A 17,435-nucleotide genomic window follows, 5' to 3' on the forward strand; every position below is an offset into this window, starting at 1 on the left:
AAACTGTAGGAGGAGTAGTGTTTTGAAAGTATTTCACAGAAATTTCTATTTTTGGTAACCATGGCAACATTTCACCAAAACCAATATACAGAGTTATGAATCTCAGTGTAATATGCTTGTGATCCAAGTTACTAGAATATTGAGAGCAGACCAAAACTGTAGGAGGAGCAACATTTTGAAAGTATTTCACAGAAATTTCTATTTTTTAGTAAACATGGTACACTACCTTTTATGGAAGGCACTTTTCAACATGTAACCCATCTTCCCAAGTCAAGGGTTTTTGATCCGCTCCGCTCCACATATTTATGTAGAGCGGAGCGGATCAAAACCTCTTGACTTGGGAAGATGCATGTAACCATGTTTCTCTCAAAACCTATTTTCCAATCAATTGAATGAATTCAAAGGAAGACGGTCTACTATGCGACATGTGGTTTTCGTCAGTATTTACTTGGTCACCGGAAAAACTTTTTACAGCTTTTCTTTTCTTTTTTTTTTTTTTACTTTTTAAGGCTGAAATTGAAAGATTATATTCCAAAGACACTGTTCCATGCTCACATTAAATATTGGAGTTGTTTTAGAGGATTATTAGTTGCTTCAAATACCGTACAAATGCTTCAACGTTTGCATGTACATAAACCTTAAATAATAATTGTGCACCTTCTAGTACTGTGGTCTAAAAGTTTGTACATGTGTGTCCTGTGAAAAAACACACTCAATGCTTTATCGACGCAATAGCTCCTACATAGTTTACGCCAACGTATTAGATGTACTAGTTGATATAAGGCTTCATAAAGCAAATTTTGTAAATGTGAGCATAGAAATGAAAGATTATACATCATTTTCAATATTTCTTTCATAAATATCTAAAAAGAATTGAAAATGGGTTTTCATGGGACAATTAAAGTTGCTCTTTATTTTCAACTCGACTGAGTTCGTATTGATACTTGTAGTAGCCCAAAATGCATTGCAACTCATTCAACTGATTGGTCTGTCGATCTGTCGATAAAGTAAACAGCTAGCTATTTTAACATGCAAAGGAAGAGGGTGTACAAGGCGAGGACAATCCCCCGCTTTGGGACAATATATTTCTCAATTTTCAAAGTTCAAGGAAAAGTTATATTTTTCTAAAATAATGTTTTTAGTAATGTCATCTTCAACACATTTAATTGACTTTTGATTGATAATTTGTTTTTGAAGTTGACAATAAAGCATATTTAGTGGAAAATTGGTTTATCAGAGCCATAAAAAATGATTTTTGAATATTAACATTTTAAATAACGGAAAAGTAAATGTAAAATCTAATTCATGTTTCAAATAAATGGAGTCTGAACCCATTCTATTAAAAATTGAACATTTCTGAGAAAAATTTTACACTTCAACAAACTCATTTATTTAAATCACACTAACACAAAACAAGCAGACTTCTTAGCATAATGTTTGTTGCAAATAGTCATTTTGTTCGCTTTGTTTGCTCATCTTCTTTGATAAAATTGGCAAAGTGGTTCTTGTGTCACAGTTTATGCACACTTCATGCAAAGCTATATAGAGTTAGCCTTCGGCTCAGAAGAGCTCAACACTCAGGTGACCACTTAGGCCCATGATCCTACTTGTTTGTAAAAAAAAAATCTAGCTATGTACATTAACCTTTAATATTGATTAAAAGACCTTGATGATAAAGGTGTATCATGATCTTGACTCAGGATCACTGGGTGATGAGGTCTAGCCTATCTCTTTAAAACTTTTTAATGGAGTGTACTTTAATTCGAGTTTATTGTTGCTGAAGACCTACATGTGTTTTTGTCTCAGTTCATGAGCATATCTTAAAAGACATGGTCAAAATTGTAAATCCTTGGATTTCACTAAATTCATAAACTGGATGATGTTGCCGATGAGAAAAAAATGAGTACTGAGTAAACAAGATGGATTCAATGTGTAAATTAATGTTTTTGAACTTTACCACTTACCTATGAAATTTGATTCATTCAATTGTCCCAAAGAGTCATTCTGTACTTCTCATTGCGATATATCAAATAATTCATAATAGTAAAAAAAAATAAGCTCTTTTAAATTGTTCTAAGACCAACATAACAAAATACACATAAAATTTCATTTATTGAAAAGTGTTCATGTATCAGAAACAATATTAAATAACACAGTATTAAGGTCTCTACTTCTGTTCCTTCAAACTGGCAAAATATTCCTCATATTCTGGCAGGTTCTTTTTCCTGTGGCTTTGTTCAACTGCCCAGAAGCAATACTCTTGCCACTTGTAGTAAACATAGAAAGCTGAAAATATAAACAAACTTTATACTTCATTGTTACATATACATGTATGATGTTATCCCCCCAAATCCCCTATAAAGGGCTATTTCAGAAAAAAAATATTCAGGGATTGGAATGCTTATTAATTTTTTTTTTTTCAACTGGTTTAAGATGACCCAACTCCATCCTTAATCTACAATACATGAAATTAAAAAGAAAAATGGGGGGGGGGGGATACATCTCAGTATCTTGATGAATATGTATTAGAATGCCCTTGTTAGAAATCAGAATAAACGAGTATTATTTGTGATGCATTGTGGATAAAAGTCTAAATGTTTTTCTAAAGACATCTAATACTTTACACCACTTACGGATAAGGAGATGCAATTTGCGCCCAAATCTTGCAGCTGTATTTGCAATTCCATGTTTCAACATTCCTCCAAAAGCTCTCTGTTCAAATGGAGACAGGTTATATTCCACAAAGCCAGCTCCATGGCTTTTCATGTTAAAGAAATGACGACCCATCTGAAATTTACCATATACTCTTCTATATCAAGTAAAGGAAAATTATTCACACAAAAATATTTCATAATCGTGTGATCAGAAATGGTAGCATAAAATGGAACACACAGAATGTATGATTAGGTCTTAATGCAGAGTTCAATGAATACTAGTTTGCACTTCATGATTGTTCAAGAGGAAAAACATTAGAAAATATTCACATTCAGATTCTTTTAAAATAATACATGTAATTGGTGAAAATATATAAGCATTCCATGGTGATTTCTTGTATGTTGAACTAAATCACACAAATTCTCATACATATTATCATATAATACCTTGCATGCTTACATTGCACCTGTGTAGTTTATAGTTTTGTAAAACAAACAAGAGGCCCATGGGCCACAACGTTCACCTGAGAAACTGTGGCCCTTCTTGTTCATCAGCAGTTTTTTCCCCTATATATTTCCATGTAAAATTTGATCACGCATTGTAGCCCCACCCTATTCCCTAGGGTTATGATTTAAACAAACATTAATCTACACTGTCTACCAATGCTTTTTTATAAATATGACTTATAATAACTTTGCTGTTCCTGGAAAAAAGATTTTTAAAGATTTTTTTCTATGTATCACCCATTGTGACCCCACCCTCCCCCCAGGCTAATGATTTGAACAGACCTGAATATACACTACCTGTGGATGCTTAAATATAAATATGACTGATCATGACTTTGATGTTCATCATCAGAAGATTTTTTTTAAAGATTTCTCCTGTGTATTCCTATTGTAAACTTTGATCCCCACTGTAGCACCAACCCCGAGGGGTCATGATTTGAACAAACTTTGAGTCTACACAACCTAAGGATGCTTATATATGATTAATCATGGCTTTCCTATTCTTGAGAGGAAGATTTTTTTCCTATATATACCCATGTAAAACTTTGATTACCCATTATAGCCCACCCTATCCCAGGGGGTCATGATTTGCACATACATGTACTTGAATCTACACTACCTGAGGATGCTTCCATATAAATATGATTAGTCACTACTTTTCTATTCTTCAGAGGAAGAATTTTCAAGATTTTTCCTATTTATACCCATATAAAACTTTGATCACCCATAGTGGCCATACTCTACCCCTGGAGGTCATGATTTGAACAAATTTGAATTTACACTATGTCAGGAAGCTTTCACATAAGTTGCATCTTTTCTGGCCCAGAGGGGTTCTTGAGAAGAGGAATTTTAAATGACCACACCCAATTTTTACTTTTTCTTTATTATCTTCCTTTACAAGAGGGAGTGGCCCTTCATTAAACAAACTTGAATCCCCTTTGCCAAGTTTGGTTGAAATTGGCCCAGTGGTTCTGGAGAAGAAGGTGAAATTGCAAAAAAGTTTACGACAAAGCCAACGACAACAGACAAATTCTGATCAGAAAAGCTCTTGAGCCTTTGGCTCAGGTGAGCTTAAAAAAACCCAAATCCATTCAACGTTAATTTCATTATGTGGTCTGGAAATCAACTCTTATTCCTTCATTATCAAAAGGTGATACATGTCCTCAAACAAGCAAAGAAAGATGGCATATAAGGAGAGGGCAATCTCCCACTCTGAGACAATATATTCCTCAATTTTCAAAGTTCATGGAAAAGTTATATTTTTCAAAACATTATGTTGTCAGTAATGTCATCTTCAACACATTTGATTCATTTATTTAATTGTCTGATTTATTGATTCATATTTTTTTAAGTTGACAGTTAAGCATATTTAGTGGAAAATGGGCTTATTGGAGACATAAAAAATTACTTTTGAAAATGAATGGGTCAAGTCTCCATTCTATGATTCTATAACATTTAAATGATGGAAAACTGAATGTAAAACCAATTTTATGTTTCAAATTGGAGCCTGATCCATTTCTATATGAAAATCAAACATTTCTGAAAAAAAAATCATATGCAGAATGCTTCAACAAATTTGTTTATTTATAGAACACTGACACACTTTAATAACAAGAAGACTTCGTAGCATTGTGGATAACATGTTTAGTCTTACGACTAACCCTGAGCTTTGGAGGGAGTTCAAATCTCATGTGAACTTATTTTTATTTCTTTCCACATACCTTAAAAACATTACTGAAATATAAATTATTGGTCAATAAATTATTCAATAAAATAAAGGAATCAAATGTGCAAAAAAATTGGACAATATTGAGAATACAATTTTTGAAAAATATAACTTTTCATAAACTATAAGATTTAAGAGGTATCAGGTTCGTTCGCCCTATCTACCTGTTCGCATGAGTCAGTTCGCGCAGGGTCTGTTCGCCATTATTCTTGTTCGCCCTATATCTCGTTCGCCATATATCTCATTCGCCCTATTATATATACAGTATATAGTAAATATTAACATTTATTATTAATTTTATTCAATATTTTACGACTTCAGTTGGTGTTTTTTTTTTTTCAAATGTTGCTACAATTTTTTTTTTTATTTACCGTAATCTTAATTAAATAATTCAAATTTGATATTTATGCTCTTTACATGCTTAATTGATTTAATTATACTTTAATAATTTTAAACTAATTTAGGGGATCATGCAATCTGCGTTATGATTTGAAAACAATGAAAGGACTCAGACGTTAATTTCTGTTGGTCTGCCGGGTCTTTGATAGGACAGGTATTTATAGTGTGACCACATGCATACATGCACAGGCGAACGGACAGAGCATGGGATTGTCCTTGCCTTGTACGCCTTCATTCTTTCCAGCTATAGACAAACATAAGAACGCTCAGTAAAGATGAAAACAAAACTATTGTTGGGCTGCATTGCTTTACAAGAATTGCTGGAAATACATGAAGAATATCCGTATTTAAAAATTCAAATGAAAAATTTACACAAATATCTGATTTGGTAGTTTATTTATCATCCATTTAAGGTTTTGCATTTATTTAAATCCTTGACCACAATGTAAAAAAGTCATATAAAGGTAAGGCATCAATCTGACAAAAAATTAAGTTAGCATATCTATTGTAAACTTGTAACGCAATCATTATGCTACTTATGACACATTAATGTGACAATAATATTGAATGATATTAATCGTTGTTATTACATAACAACAGAGAAAATTCAAACTGCTTAAATATCGCTCCAAGACTTAATTAGTAAGGAATTTAAGAAGTTGTCTAACATATCTTTAAAGGAATATTTACGTGATAGAATAAAATTCATTTTAAAAATGCGATAAAACGTTGAAAGGGCATAAAACTCACTATGTCAGTTTCTCGTCACTTCTGTCCTCTATGGTGGAAAAGGGTCGAAACAGCTGGCACTACACATGATTCGGATTATTATAAGCCAGGGTATTAAGCCTAATTTAGGAATATAGTGGTTCGCTCCTCATTTATATAGTGATAGGTGTCACAAAAAATTAATACAAACCCCCATTTTTAATGTTCATTTTTGCACAAAACACCGAAACCATATCAATAGAATAATAATTGATAGAACTACTTTTAATAACAACGACCTTCACCTTTTACAAAAAATTTGATGGGGAAATCGAAATGAGAGACTGTCAGTATGAGAAATCGAAGTAATTCTGGCGTCCGTTTGGATTATTACCAAAGATTACTGAACAAAACTATTCTTAAATATCAGGTAATATTACATGCCACACATTCATCACAGTCTTAGGCCCTATTCCTGTTTTCATCAATTTGATTTCGAAGACGGTACACATTTAGGCTTAGCTGTTTAAAGTAAATGTACTGTTGAAGGTTATGATAGATGTAAGGCAAAATATAATTTTCAAGTCAATATAAACTATTGTTTGACTTGATTTGTGATTAAAAGAAATTGACCAAAAGTCATTCGTGAGGCAAAATTGCAAGATGAGCTTAACGGCTAGATGTTTCTTTTAAATTTTTAGTCATTTTATTTGTAAATAAAGAGTGAAGAGCCCAGTGGACCTTTTCACAAAAAATCTTAAGTTTTTGTGTAAGATTTTAACGTAAGAATCTCTTACGATAAATCTTAAGTTAGTTAGAATAATCTAACTGTGTCTCGGGACAAGCCCTCATCACAGTTAGAATATGTTCCGTATACTTGCAATTAGCAAATCGGAGTGGATCCACTCCGAAATGATTTTGAAGAATACAAAAGGAGTTGCACTGAAAATAACTACCAAATTAATCATAAAAAACCTTTTTGAGATGGTATATGTCTTTTAACCTAAAAAATAATCCATATAAATATGAAAATTCAACTCATTTTCTCAACTCTTTTTCCTCGCTTCAAATTTAACGCCATGTTGACATTAGGAACTCTCTGAATTGTTCATAGAAAATGCACAGAGTACGAGTTATCGCCCTTGTTTATTTTGCAACATTGCCAATACACGGAACGGATTCTATTGTTAAATTGGGTCCGTAGGACAATATCATTTTAACGATAGAACATTCTATCTAATCTTAAGTGTGTTTCATGAATGCATTCGTAGCAGATTGAACTTAAGATTTTACTTACGACAGACTCCATCCCTAGCAACGACTTCAATACGCTTTATAAATCCTTAAATAACTTGGTTTTCAACATTTGTCAGCATTACAAAAATTGTTGACAACAAATATCGAATGCAATCGTTTGTGAAGCAATGAAGTTTAGAATCTGACATCACAATCACAAGTCTGATGTAAAAGTACGTCATACGAAAATCTCAAGTGAATCTTACATTGTAAATATTTTTTAGTGTATTTCATTTAATTTTTCGACAATGATTGTGAAAAAATATAAAATATTATTGGAAGTTGCTTTAAAAAGTTCAATTTAACATGTATTTTGGTTTTTGCAGTTATATTTTTACAATAAAATCAGTTTCAAAATACTTAAGAGAGGGTTGGGGCTCTCGTAAAGTTTCGACAGATTTTGCACTTACGACTTTCTTAAAAATTATCGTGAAAATGATTTTTATCATAAGTTTTCACTTAAGATAAAAATATGTCGTAAGATTTTTAGTGAAAAGGGCTACTGTAGTCAGCACCTACAAAAGAATAAGTCTGCATGAAAACACTCCTCTTGATTGACTATGTTCAGTATGTTTTGGCATTAAATGACTTTTGCCAGAGATATTATAGGGTTATTAAACTTTTATCCTGCAACCACCACTTGTATTAACTAAATAAAGGTAGCCCAATAAACACATATTCTGTCAGTGCCATTATAAAGCAATGTCTTTAAAAGCAATGTGACATCATTTATATTGCATTGTTTTTGCCAAAGCGTCATAGTTTTGTTTGCAGAGATGGGCCTAAATTTGTTGAATACATCTCATTTTGGAGGTCAATTTTAAAACTGTGTCCCAGTTTTAACAAAATACATGATAACTGTCTTGAAATATAAGTGATATTTGGGCAGTTGGGCTCAGGCTAAATATTTATGAAGGGTTGTCGCTCAAAACTGTCCCATATCATTGTATGATCGAGTCAGATTGACATTGTTAACAATGGTATAGAAAGTAGAGAGTTATCTGATCCTTACATAAAAACATTACTTACAGAAGTGATTTGTATTTTACAGAATCCAGTGACTGGATTACTACCTTCCAGTGAAGAGAACAGTCATGCCTGGGTACGGGACAATGTGTATGCTATTCTGTCAGTATGGGCATTGGCTCTGGCTTACAGAAAAACAGCAGATCTGGATGAAGATAGAGCCAAAGCATATGAACTAGAACAGGTAACACAGAGATGAGGGCCAGTAATGTAGTAAAGGAATTTATACTACGGAGTTTATGATGTTGTAAAATCTTAAAAAAAGAAAAATGAAATGAAATCTTCTGTTAAAGAAATCAAACAATGTGACCATAAACTGTATATATTCTTAATTTATGAAAATATATCAACTGAAAGTTAAATTTTGTTAAAGTTGTTAAAAAAAAAAAAAATAGAAAATTATATTTATCATAAAAACGAACATGGCTTAATTTTGGGATAGAAATTCTCTGATTTTCTATAATTGATTTTAAGAGTTTTATTCTTCTGAAGTTTTCCTATCCTAGAGTTTTACAAGAAACATTCCTTTGAGGTTTTTTCCCTTTTCTTTGTGTAAATGCTTTAGAGTTCAGAAATCACACTCATTTTCTGTTATAGAGCACTTTTATACATGTATAGTGAAAACGATTAACAGAATCAATAATATTTCTTCTTGTTTTTTTTGTTCCTAGTCTGTGGTGAAGTTGATGAGAGGGCTGTTACGCTGTATGATGACTCAGGTCGAGAAGCTGGAGAAGTTTAAGTATTCACAGCATGTAAATGATTCCCTGCATGCTAAGTATTGCAGTAAGACAGGGAAGACTGTCGTTGGTGACCATGCCTGGGGTCATTTACAAATAGATGCCACCTCTATTTATATACTGTCACTAGCTCAGATGACAGCATCAGGTATACAGTCAATATTTTTATCTCAGAGTACTGCTTAATGAACTTAAATTAAAAGAACTCAATACATACACAAAATAATTTCAGTAAGGGTACCTATTGCATCAAAGTTACTTTATGTTGCATAGTTACATGTGTGATATTTATGCCCTGCTCTACAGGTGCCTTTTAGGGATCAGTCTGTCCTTCTGTCAATCTAGTATTTCTTCCCCTTGACCCAATCATACTCAGAATTCACCCATAGATTACCCATGGGTGTAGGCAGGAGATGCAGTAACCTTGATCCAAGTTTCTAAATAAAAGGTTATGGTCAAAACAATGAATAATTTCTCTCCTTGGCTCAATTTGGCTAGTACTTCACCTAGCCACTGCTGGGAAAAGGATGGTTAGTGAATTTGAACCAAATTTCTGGTCATGGGTTTAGATTGAAGCAGTACTTGTCTGTAAAATTTTTGTCTGGAGTATATGTTCTCTGCCCTTGGACAAGTTTGGTTCACAATTCCCCCATGAAGTGAATTGGACAAGGGTGTGCAGTGTTCGAACATAGTCAGAAGTCAAAACAGATTTTGTAAGCTACATAGAGACAGGAGTGGAACATTCCTATTGTTAACATATTTGACAGCTACAAGTTAATTAAAATTGTATGTGCTAATCTTTCTGTTGCGATGACTTTACCTGATTTCACAGATAAAGTTATGCTCAAGAACCATAATTTTATTGAATTATTATTAATCATGTACTTTTCTAAAAAAAAAAAAAATTCAAAATTATTTATAGCTGTTCATAAAATTCCTTGTAATAGTTTGGTAACACTCAAATTTCAGGTCTTCAGATTATTTTCACCCTTGATGAAGTGTCCTTTGTACAGAATTTGATATTTTACATCGAAACAGCCTACAGAACACCAGTAAGTTTTTATAAGCTTGCCTAAGTCAAAGGCTCAAGTGACTTTTTCTGATCAGAATGTGTATTTGTTTGTCATGTGTCATTTATCATCGTAAACTTTTTACATTTTTAACCTTTCAAGAACCACTGAACCCTAGTTATATTTAAAGTATACAGGAACTTTATTTGATGTCATTCCTCCATCCATCTCAGTTTAAGGCTTTGCAGATAACCATACTGCAAATAAAGATCATTTACTTATTTTGAGGTCTTACTTTTATGACTTTAGGATTATGGTATTTGGGAGAGAGGCGATAAAACCAATCATGGACTTCCAGAGCTGAACTCCAGCTCCATTGGAATGGCAAAGGTACATTAGTTTTAACACAGATTTACCTGAAGAATCAGTCTAAAGGAGATCAAGAGTACCAGTAAAAACCTTGTTCCAACCAGGAAAAAAAAAAATCTGAAATCTGTTAATGAAACTCAATTATATGTACTGGTACAATATGTGTGTGATTAAGTCTTCAAGGGTCACACTTGCCATGGTTGTTGAATGATAGATACATGCATACATGCCAAAATATTTTCAGAATATAAAATCTTGGATTAATGAGATATTGAATTAATAATAAATTTTAGGATTGTGAATAAAATATTTACTTGTACTTCAGTATTTTCATAGAAAATACATATATTTGCAGGCAGCTTTGGAAGCAATAGATGAACTTGATCTGTTTGGTGCCAGAGGTGGACCCTTGTCCATTGTCCATGTGTTACCAGATGAAGCACAGCAGTGCCAGGTCACCATTTATATCAGTGTCTTTTAACTGTGAATCTTTAAGCATTATTCAAAAGATTTAGTCAGAAATCAATAATTTGATTTGCTTGGAGGAATAGCAAAAATTTACTACAAAGTGTACTTGAGTTGTACTGTTTAAATTTTAAAAGCCATGGAATTTCAAAGTATTAATTTCTTCACAGGCTATTCTTCATTCCATGCTTCCCAGAGAGTCCAACTCGAAAGTAAGTTGATGATATCTTCATATAATCAATAAGACAATGAGCATATGAATTCAACAAAAAATATGAAGTGCATGTACCTGTATCTGTTCTTTTATATTTTTTTTACCTAAAAAATTAATTTTGGATAGCAATGCTGTATTGATTTGACATTTTAGGAGATAGATGCTGCTTTATTGACTGTGATCAGCTACCCTGCCTTTGCTGTTGATGATGGGGAAAAGGTGGAAGAAACAAGAGAGACCATTGTGTCTAAACTGGAGGTGAGATATCTCACTGTCAAATCATTGTGTCTAAACTGGAGTTGAGAGATCTTGCTGTCAAATCATTGTGTCTAATCTGGAGGTGAGAGATCTCACTGTCAAATCATTGTGTCTAAACTGGAGGTGAGATACCTCACTGTCAAATCATTGTGTCCAAACTGGAGGTGAGAAATCTCATTATTGTGTCTAAACTGGAGGTGAGATATCTCACTGTCAAATCATTGTGTCCAAACTGGAGGTGAGAAATCTCATTATTGTGTCTAAACTGCAGGTGAGATATCTCACTGTCAAATCATTGTGTCTAAACTGGAGGTGAGATATTTCACTGTCAAATCATTGTGTCTAAACTGCAGGTGAGAGATCTCACTGTCAAATCATTGTGTCTAAACTGGAAGTGAGAGATCTCGCTGTCAAATCATTGTGTCTAAACTGGAGTTGAGAGATCTTGCTGTCAAATCATTGTGTCTAAACTGGAGGTGAGAGATCTCACTGTCAAATCATTGTGTCTAAACTGGAGGTGAGAGATCTCACTGTCAAATCATTGTGTCTAAACTGGAGGTGAGATATCTCACTGTCAAATCATTGTGTCTAAACTGGAGGTGAGAGATCTCACTGTCAAATCATTGTGTCTAAACTGAGGTGAGATACCTCACTGTCAAAGCATTGTGTCTAAACTGGAGGTGAGAGATCTCACTGTCAAATCATTGTGTCTAAACTGGAGATGAGATATCTCACTGTCAAACATTCATCATTTTTGGCATGTTTCTGCATAATATAGTCTCATTTTTTTCAATCAAATTACCCACAGGCAATTGGTGTTTTAAACGTTTTTCTTTATTGATAAAAATATTCCTATACCAGGTGCTGACAAATAGATTTGCCCATGGGCAAGTACATGGTCAGAATTCACTTGCCCTACTGGTCAAGTGGTCAATAAAATTTCGCTTGCCCATCCCCAAAATTCACTTGTTTCGGGCGTCGAGCAATGGGATTTGTCGGCCCCTGTATACTATATTAGTTTTAAAAAGTCAAGTGCCTGTGAAATTACCATAGCTTATTCATGTGGAAACTGTTAGGCAAGGTTATTTTCAAGTTCTGATAAATGCATGTACAATTTTCTAGAACTCAGAAATAATGTAAACAGTTGTGTGCTAGATATTTATAATAGATTAGTGGATAATGTTTACAGTAGCTGCTTGTATAATGGGAATTTTCTGAAATTTAAGAAATCGGTAAATTGACAAAATATTTAAATATAATTTTTAAAATATTTAAATCTCACTACATGTAGTTTCCAAAAAGAAATTATACTAACTGCATTGTTTTTAGGGCAAATATGGTTTCTGTCGATTTCTTCGAGATGGATATAAAACAGCTAGAGAGGTAATGTGGGAATGGATAACTTATTAGTTACACAGTGTATAAAAAATAATCAATGAAAGATGCTCGAAAGTTACTGTAATTTTTTTGCATGCAAAAGATATCGAATAATGAGACATTTTGACAATTTTCTTTTGAATCAGGACCGAAATCGTTTGCATTATGAACCTTGGGAGCTGCAGGTCTTTGAGAGGATAGAATGCCAGTGGCCCATGTTCTTTGCTTTGTCTGTATTGGATGGTTTGTTCAATGGGAGAGAACAACAGGTCTGTAGAACTGAGAAACATTTCAAAGAGGAACTTGATGGAAAATGAAGAGAAGCATAATTTCTAAAAATATAACAAAACAGCAACTACTGTGGTATTTTATGAGCTTGATAAGGCATTTTACAAGATGTTTTTATTTCCCATCCTAATGAAGGAGAGAGGGGCAAATCTAAACTTTATGTTCATTCAAAGCAAATCATCCAAAATATGATTGCAGCCAATTATAATTGCTTAGGAAATTAATAATTTTCATGCTCCCTGCTTCAAAAATGTGGGGCACAGCATTTTGCACACGTTGGTTAGCAAACATCTAAAGAACCATTTGCTTGATAGACATTAAAGTATAATCTTTAAGTATTGAAAGGATTCAGCTGAAGGAGGGGAGCATATGTATTTTAACAAACATTTTTCTTTTAATATTTCTTTGCTTTGTGAGTATACATGTAGCTTAGTCTAAGTTTGCTGAAGTCATGACAAAAAGTTTCAAAGGTAATTTTTTTTTTTGAAGGTGAAAAAATACTCAGAGAAATTGGATGCAGTGATGTTGAAGACAGATGAGGGAATTTATGTTATACCGGAACTCTATGCTGTTCTTAAAGATAAGGTTTGAAATTACTAATTAGCATTCATTAATTTTTAAGCAGTTGAATACATTCCAATGAGATTAAATTTGATCTTTGATTCGACTCCAAAATTCTGATAGCCAATCAGAATTTCAGAGCAAATCAAAGAACTGCTTTTAATCAGAATGCATTTGAGATATTTGTGCAATGATGTTTTGACTGCCAAAATAATATATTATTGGTGGCTTTATGTCCATAAAATTAATCATGAACTGTAATTTATATGTAGTTGGCAATTAATACAGTAAAACTTGTACAATCTGTACCATAAAAATTTGCTGGATGAGACAACATTCTATATTAGACAACATTATAATTAACTGAATAATTGAATGGGCCATAAAGTTTTCACTGTAATTTTAGTCACAATTTTGGATTATACAACAGCCAAATTAGAAAAGTATATTATTGTTCCTTAATTGTACTGTATATTGAATACATGATTAGGTCAGACAGTTGGTGTACAAGAAACAAATAATCAGTTCATTTTTAGCTCTATTGGTCAGAGACCAGAAGAGCTTATGTGGTAGTAAGGTGTCCGTTGTCCATCCGTCTAGCTGTCTGTCTGTCTATCTCTGTGCAAATTTTACTCCTCCTGCAATTTTTATCTGATTTCAATATACCTTGGCACACAAGTAGACTCCTAATCTCTTTTTTATTTTAATGAATGATTTGCTATGGTTACTAAAATCCAAATTTCTGTAAAATTCCTTTAGAAGGCTACTCCTCAGACAGTTTTAGTCTGATTGCAATAAATCTTGCCACAAAAAGAGACTAAACCAAGGATCATTGTTCTGTTTATTGCTGTTGCAAAGTTTCAAGCCCATGTGCAACTTTTTTCTTCCTTTGTTATAAGTTCAAACCAGTAGAGCTACAGTCTTGTCGGAGACTTTTGGTTTATCCATTCATCTTTAATTTCAGTGTTGCTCTTAGGTCTGTTTTGGCCTACAAAATAAGTTGAATTAAATATTTTCTATTTTGCAGGTGGAGCAAGAATACAAAGAACCAAACAGCCAAGAGAGAGAACCACTAGGGAAAATGCCTCACAAATGGGGACAATCACTGTATATCATCAGTAAACTAGTCCAAGAGGTAAAAGAAAATATTTTTTGGGCTTAAGGTCTAAAGAACACTCAAATATGGCTCCATAAAATAAATTTGTTTGATTGTATATTAGCCTTTTTTATTGCCTTATACATGTGTATAGTTTTAAAATTACAAACCAATTCAAAAGCAGTTCAAACAAGATTGAGTAAAAATGAATTTTCCTTTGAGGATAGCCTAGAATCTAGATTGCTTTTTCCTTGTTGTAACTATATCTCTTCAAAAATTTTAACTGATACTGAAATATAATTAAAACTTCGGAGAATTCTTGCAAACAGAAGTGCAGACAGACAAACAGCAGTAAAAATGTACATCTTCATTACATCTTGATTTTTAGAGGTAATAATAGATATGGCTAGGGAAAACCTTTCTCATGTCCCTGTGTGCAGGGTACAGAGTTTGAGATTAATTAGCATTTGGAAGTTGACTGATTCAAATTTCTGGATCATTTTTACATTTTCCAGTGTAGTTTCTTGTAAATGTTGTCACTGACATTACATTTGTGATGGATCTATAGAGTTGCTCTATGATACCTAATATTCAGATTACCTACATAGGTAATGCTTGAGAGACTCAAATGTTAGATATTTTTACTCCCCTAGGGCTAGAAATAATTTTTTTTTTCACTGGTCATGGGGGCTATTGCCTTGAATTTTTGCTGGTCAGCCAAGTACTTTCATTGTCTCACTGTCCCAACCGTGAATGTATTTTGTTATGCATAAAAAAAAACATTGACCCAAAGGGCAAATGCCTTCTACAATGTACTCTACCAGATTAAAAATTCACTATCCCAGACCAGAGGGCCATCAATTATTTTGAGCCCTGCTTCCTACAAAATACATACCTGTGTAAAAATTCCTCAATTGTTTACTTTATGAAACTCAGCTGGATGTTTCCACAAACAAAATGTGATGTCACATTGATATACTGTAAAAGTGGTTATATTGAAGGGATGAAAGTTTGATGATTTTAGAAAATTAGCGAGTCAAAACCTAGATGATCTACTAGTATTCAACAGTGCACTTTAACATGAATGTGAAACTTGATGAGTGGGAACTGATGATACATGTAGTTAGAAATTTGTCAATTTCCTCAATTTTTCCACATCGTCAAAGTTTCCACTTTTGCAGTATTTTTTGTTGGGTCAAAGTTTCTTGGTCTGAGGAAAAAATATTGGTTTCTGGGGTTTTCATTTTATGGATGCAGAAGTACATGCACTGAGTTGTTATATATTTGAAATTTACAATTCAAGGAGGACATGGAATTCAAGAGTGTCATCATATCTTGAAAACAATGAACAACTTTTATGACATTATGGAATGTAAAAAAGGTCTTTCACTTCTTAAATGATAGATATCACATGCCTGTATTTTGTGATCAGATGAACTGTGCTGACTTTACTGATTTGATTGTAGGGTTTTTTATCTCCCGGAGAACTGGACCCTGTCAATCGTCGTTTGGTTTCTGAACCCAAACCAGACATTGTTGTACAAGGTAATTTTCTTCATTAATCACAGTGGTTTCTAAACTCAAAGAATGCATAGCCATACAGGTATAATTTTTCTTCATTTATTTATCAGAATCAGATCTACATTTTATGTGTATTAGTAATATGATAGGAAATTTTGATATTTAGTCACAAGTCTGTGTCAAATTTATCTCAATTTTTTGTACATAATCTATGAGGTTTCATCATAATTTTACAGTAATTTAACAGCCAGTGTCTTCATGATTGTTAGTCTTGTTCAACCAGACACTGGGCTGTCTCCATAAACTCTGAAGCAGAGAGTCTGGTAAAGAGTCATGATAGCATTTAAAACCAACAGAAGGCATTACCTTGTTTTCATTTTGACAATCCCTTTGAAAGTGTATGTTATATACATGTTTCTTCTGCTGGATTGTGATTTTACATTAATAAATTCTTCATTAGGGATAACAGTGGAGGAATAACAATAAAAGTCGACGAAATGTGTTCTTTGCCAGTAGGGTACACTGCTTTCACTTTTGCTTCTAAAAGTAATTTTGGCAAGACAGTGTACAACGCACTTACACATAACTGGTGGGCAATATCGCAAATAATTCCTTTCCAGCTGCTATAACTTGTAGACATTCAACTTATAAATCTTAAATTGTTTTTCTGCTGATTTATTATGTATTTCTTTAAATTGTGGAAGGTGTGTTCTTTTCAGGCAATCAAAAGCTTGACCAGAATTTCAGTAAGCCCCATTTTGGCATTACAGGCACTAACACAAGTCTTTACTAGACTCTCTGCTCGTCAAAGTTTACAGAGACATCCTAGTTTCTGGTAGAACAAGACTACATGATTGTAATTTTGTGTCAATGCTTATTGTTTTGATAAATCTGCTCAAGGAAAGATGATTATTTGTTGTATATTATAATGTCTATATTGTAGTGGTGATATTGGCTGAGGATGACTACATCCAGTCTAAGCTGTTAGAACACGACATCAAGGTACAGACAATGTCAGAAGTGACACCATTACAAGTGTTTCCAGCCAGAGTTCTCACTCAGATCTACTCCCTACTGGGTAAGCGGGCAAATCATTTAAAATGGGAATGAGAAGTCCTGATTATGTAATAACTCCCTAGTGGGTAAGCAGGCAAATCATTTAAAATGGGAATGAGAAGTCCTGATTATGTAATAACTCCCTACTGGGTAAGCAGGCAAAT

At 33.3% G+C, this 17,435-nt stretch overlaps 2 protein-coding genes across 5 annotated transcripts in view; one reads left to right on the top strand and one right to left on the bottom strand.

The window, feature by feature from the left end:
- Positions 1 to 2,095: 2,095 nt before the first annotated feature.
- On the bottom strand, positions 2,096 to 6,098 carry LOC133196432 (cytochrome b-c1 complex subunit 8-like). The gene is made up of 3 exons (XM_061332325.1): positions 6,037 to 6,098; positions 2,634 to 2,787; positions 2,096 to 2,286 (listed from the first exon to the last, which is right to left on the bottom strand). Exons 2-3 carry the CDS (start codon positions 2,785 to 2,787, stop codon positions 2,168 to 2,170), a joined length of 273 nt encoding a protein of 90 aa, XP_061188309.1. The 5' UTR covers positions 6,037 to 6,098; the 3' UTR covers positions 2,096 to 2,167.
- Positions 6,099 to 6,315: 217 nt separating this feature from the next.
- Positions 6,316 to 17,435, top strand: part of LOC133197378 (probable phosphorylase b kinase regulatory subunit alpha) — a 52,830-nt gene continuing 41,710 nt past the window's right edge. For all 4 annotated transcript variants that reach the window (XM_061333377.1, XM_061333379.1, XM_061333380.1 and 1 more), the window contains exons 1-14: positions 6,316 to 6,424; positions 8,342 to 8,500; positions 8,988 to 9,204; positions 10,026 to 10,108; positions 10,376 to 10,456; positions 10,791 to 10,889; positions 11,071 to 11,112; positions 11,268 to 11,372; positions 12,702 to 12,755; positions 12,896 to 13,018; positions 13,527 to 13,622; positions 14,626 to 14,733; positions 16,161 to 16,239; positions 17,159 to 17,293. In XM_061333377.1, the coding sequence (XP_061189361.1) occupies positions 6,347 to 6,424; positions 8,342 to 8,500; positions 8,988 to 9,204; positions 10,026 to 10,108; positions 10,376 to 10,456; positions 10,791 to 10,889; positions 11,071 to 11,112; positions 11,268 to 11,372; positions 12,702 to 12,755; positions 12,896 to 13,018; positions 13,527 to 13,622; positions 14,626 to 14,733; positions 16,161 to 16,239; positions 17,159 to 17,293 (1,459 nt within the window). In that variant the 5' untranslated portion in view covers positions 6,316 to 6,346. The remainder of the gene's footprint in view (positions 6,425 to 8,341; positions 8,501 to 8,987; positions 9,205 to 10,025; positions 10,109 to 10,375; positions 10,457 to 10,790; positions 10,890 to 11,070; positions 11,113 to 11,267; positions 11,373 to 12,701; positions 12,756 to 12,895; positions 13,019 to 13,526; positions 13,623 to 14,625; positions 14,734 to 16,160; positions 16,240 to 17,158; positions 17,294 to 17,435) is intronic.

The sequence above is a fragment of the Saccostrea echinata genome, unplaced genomic scaffold (genome assembly GCF_033153115.1).
Source record: "Saccostrea echinata isolate AGI-Se365-2 ecotype Australia unplaced genomic scaffold, CSIRO_AGI_Sech_v1 ptg000030l, whole genome shotgun sequence".
Classification (NCBI taxonomy): domain Eukaryota; kingdom Metazoa; phylum Mollusca; class Bivalvia; order Ostreida; family Ostreidae; genus Saccostrea; species Saccostrea echinata.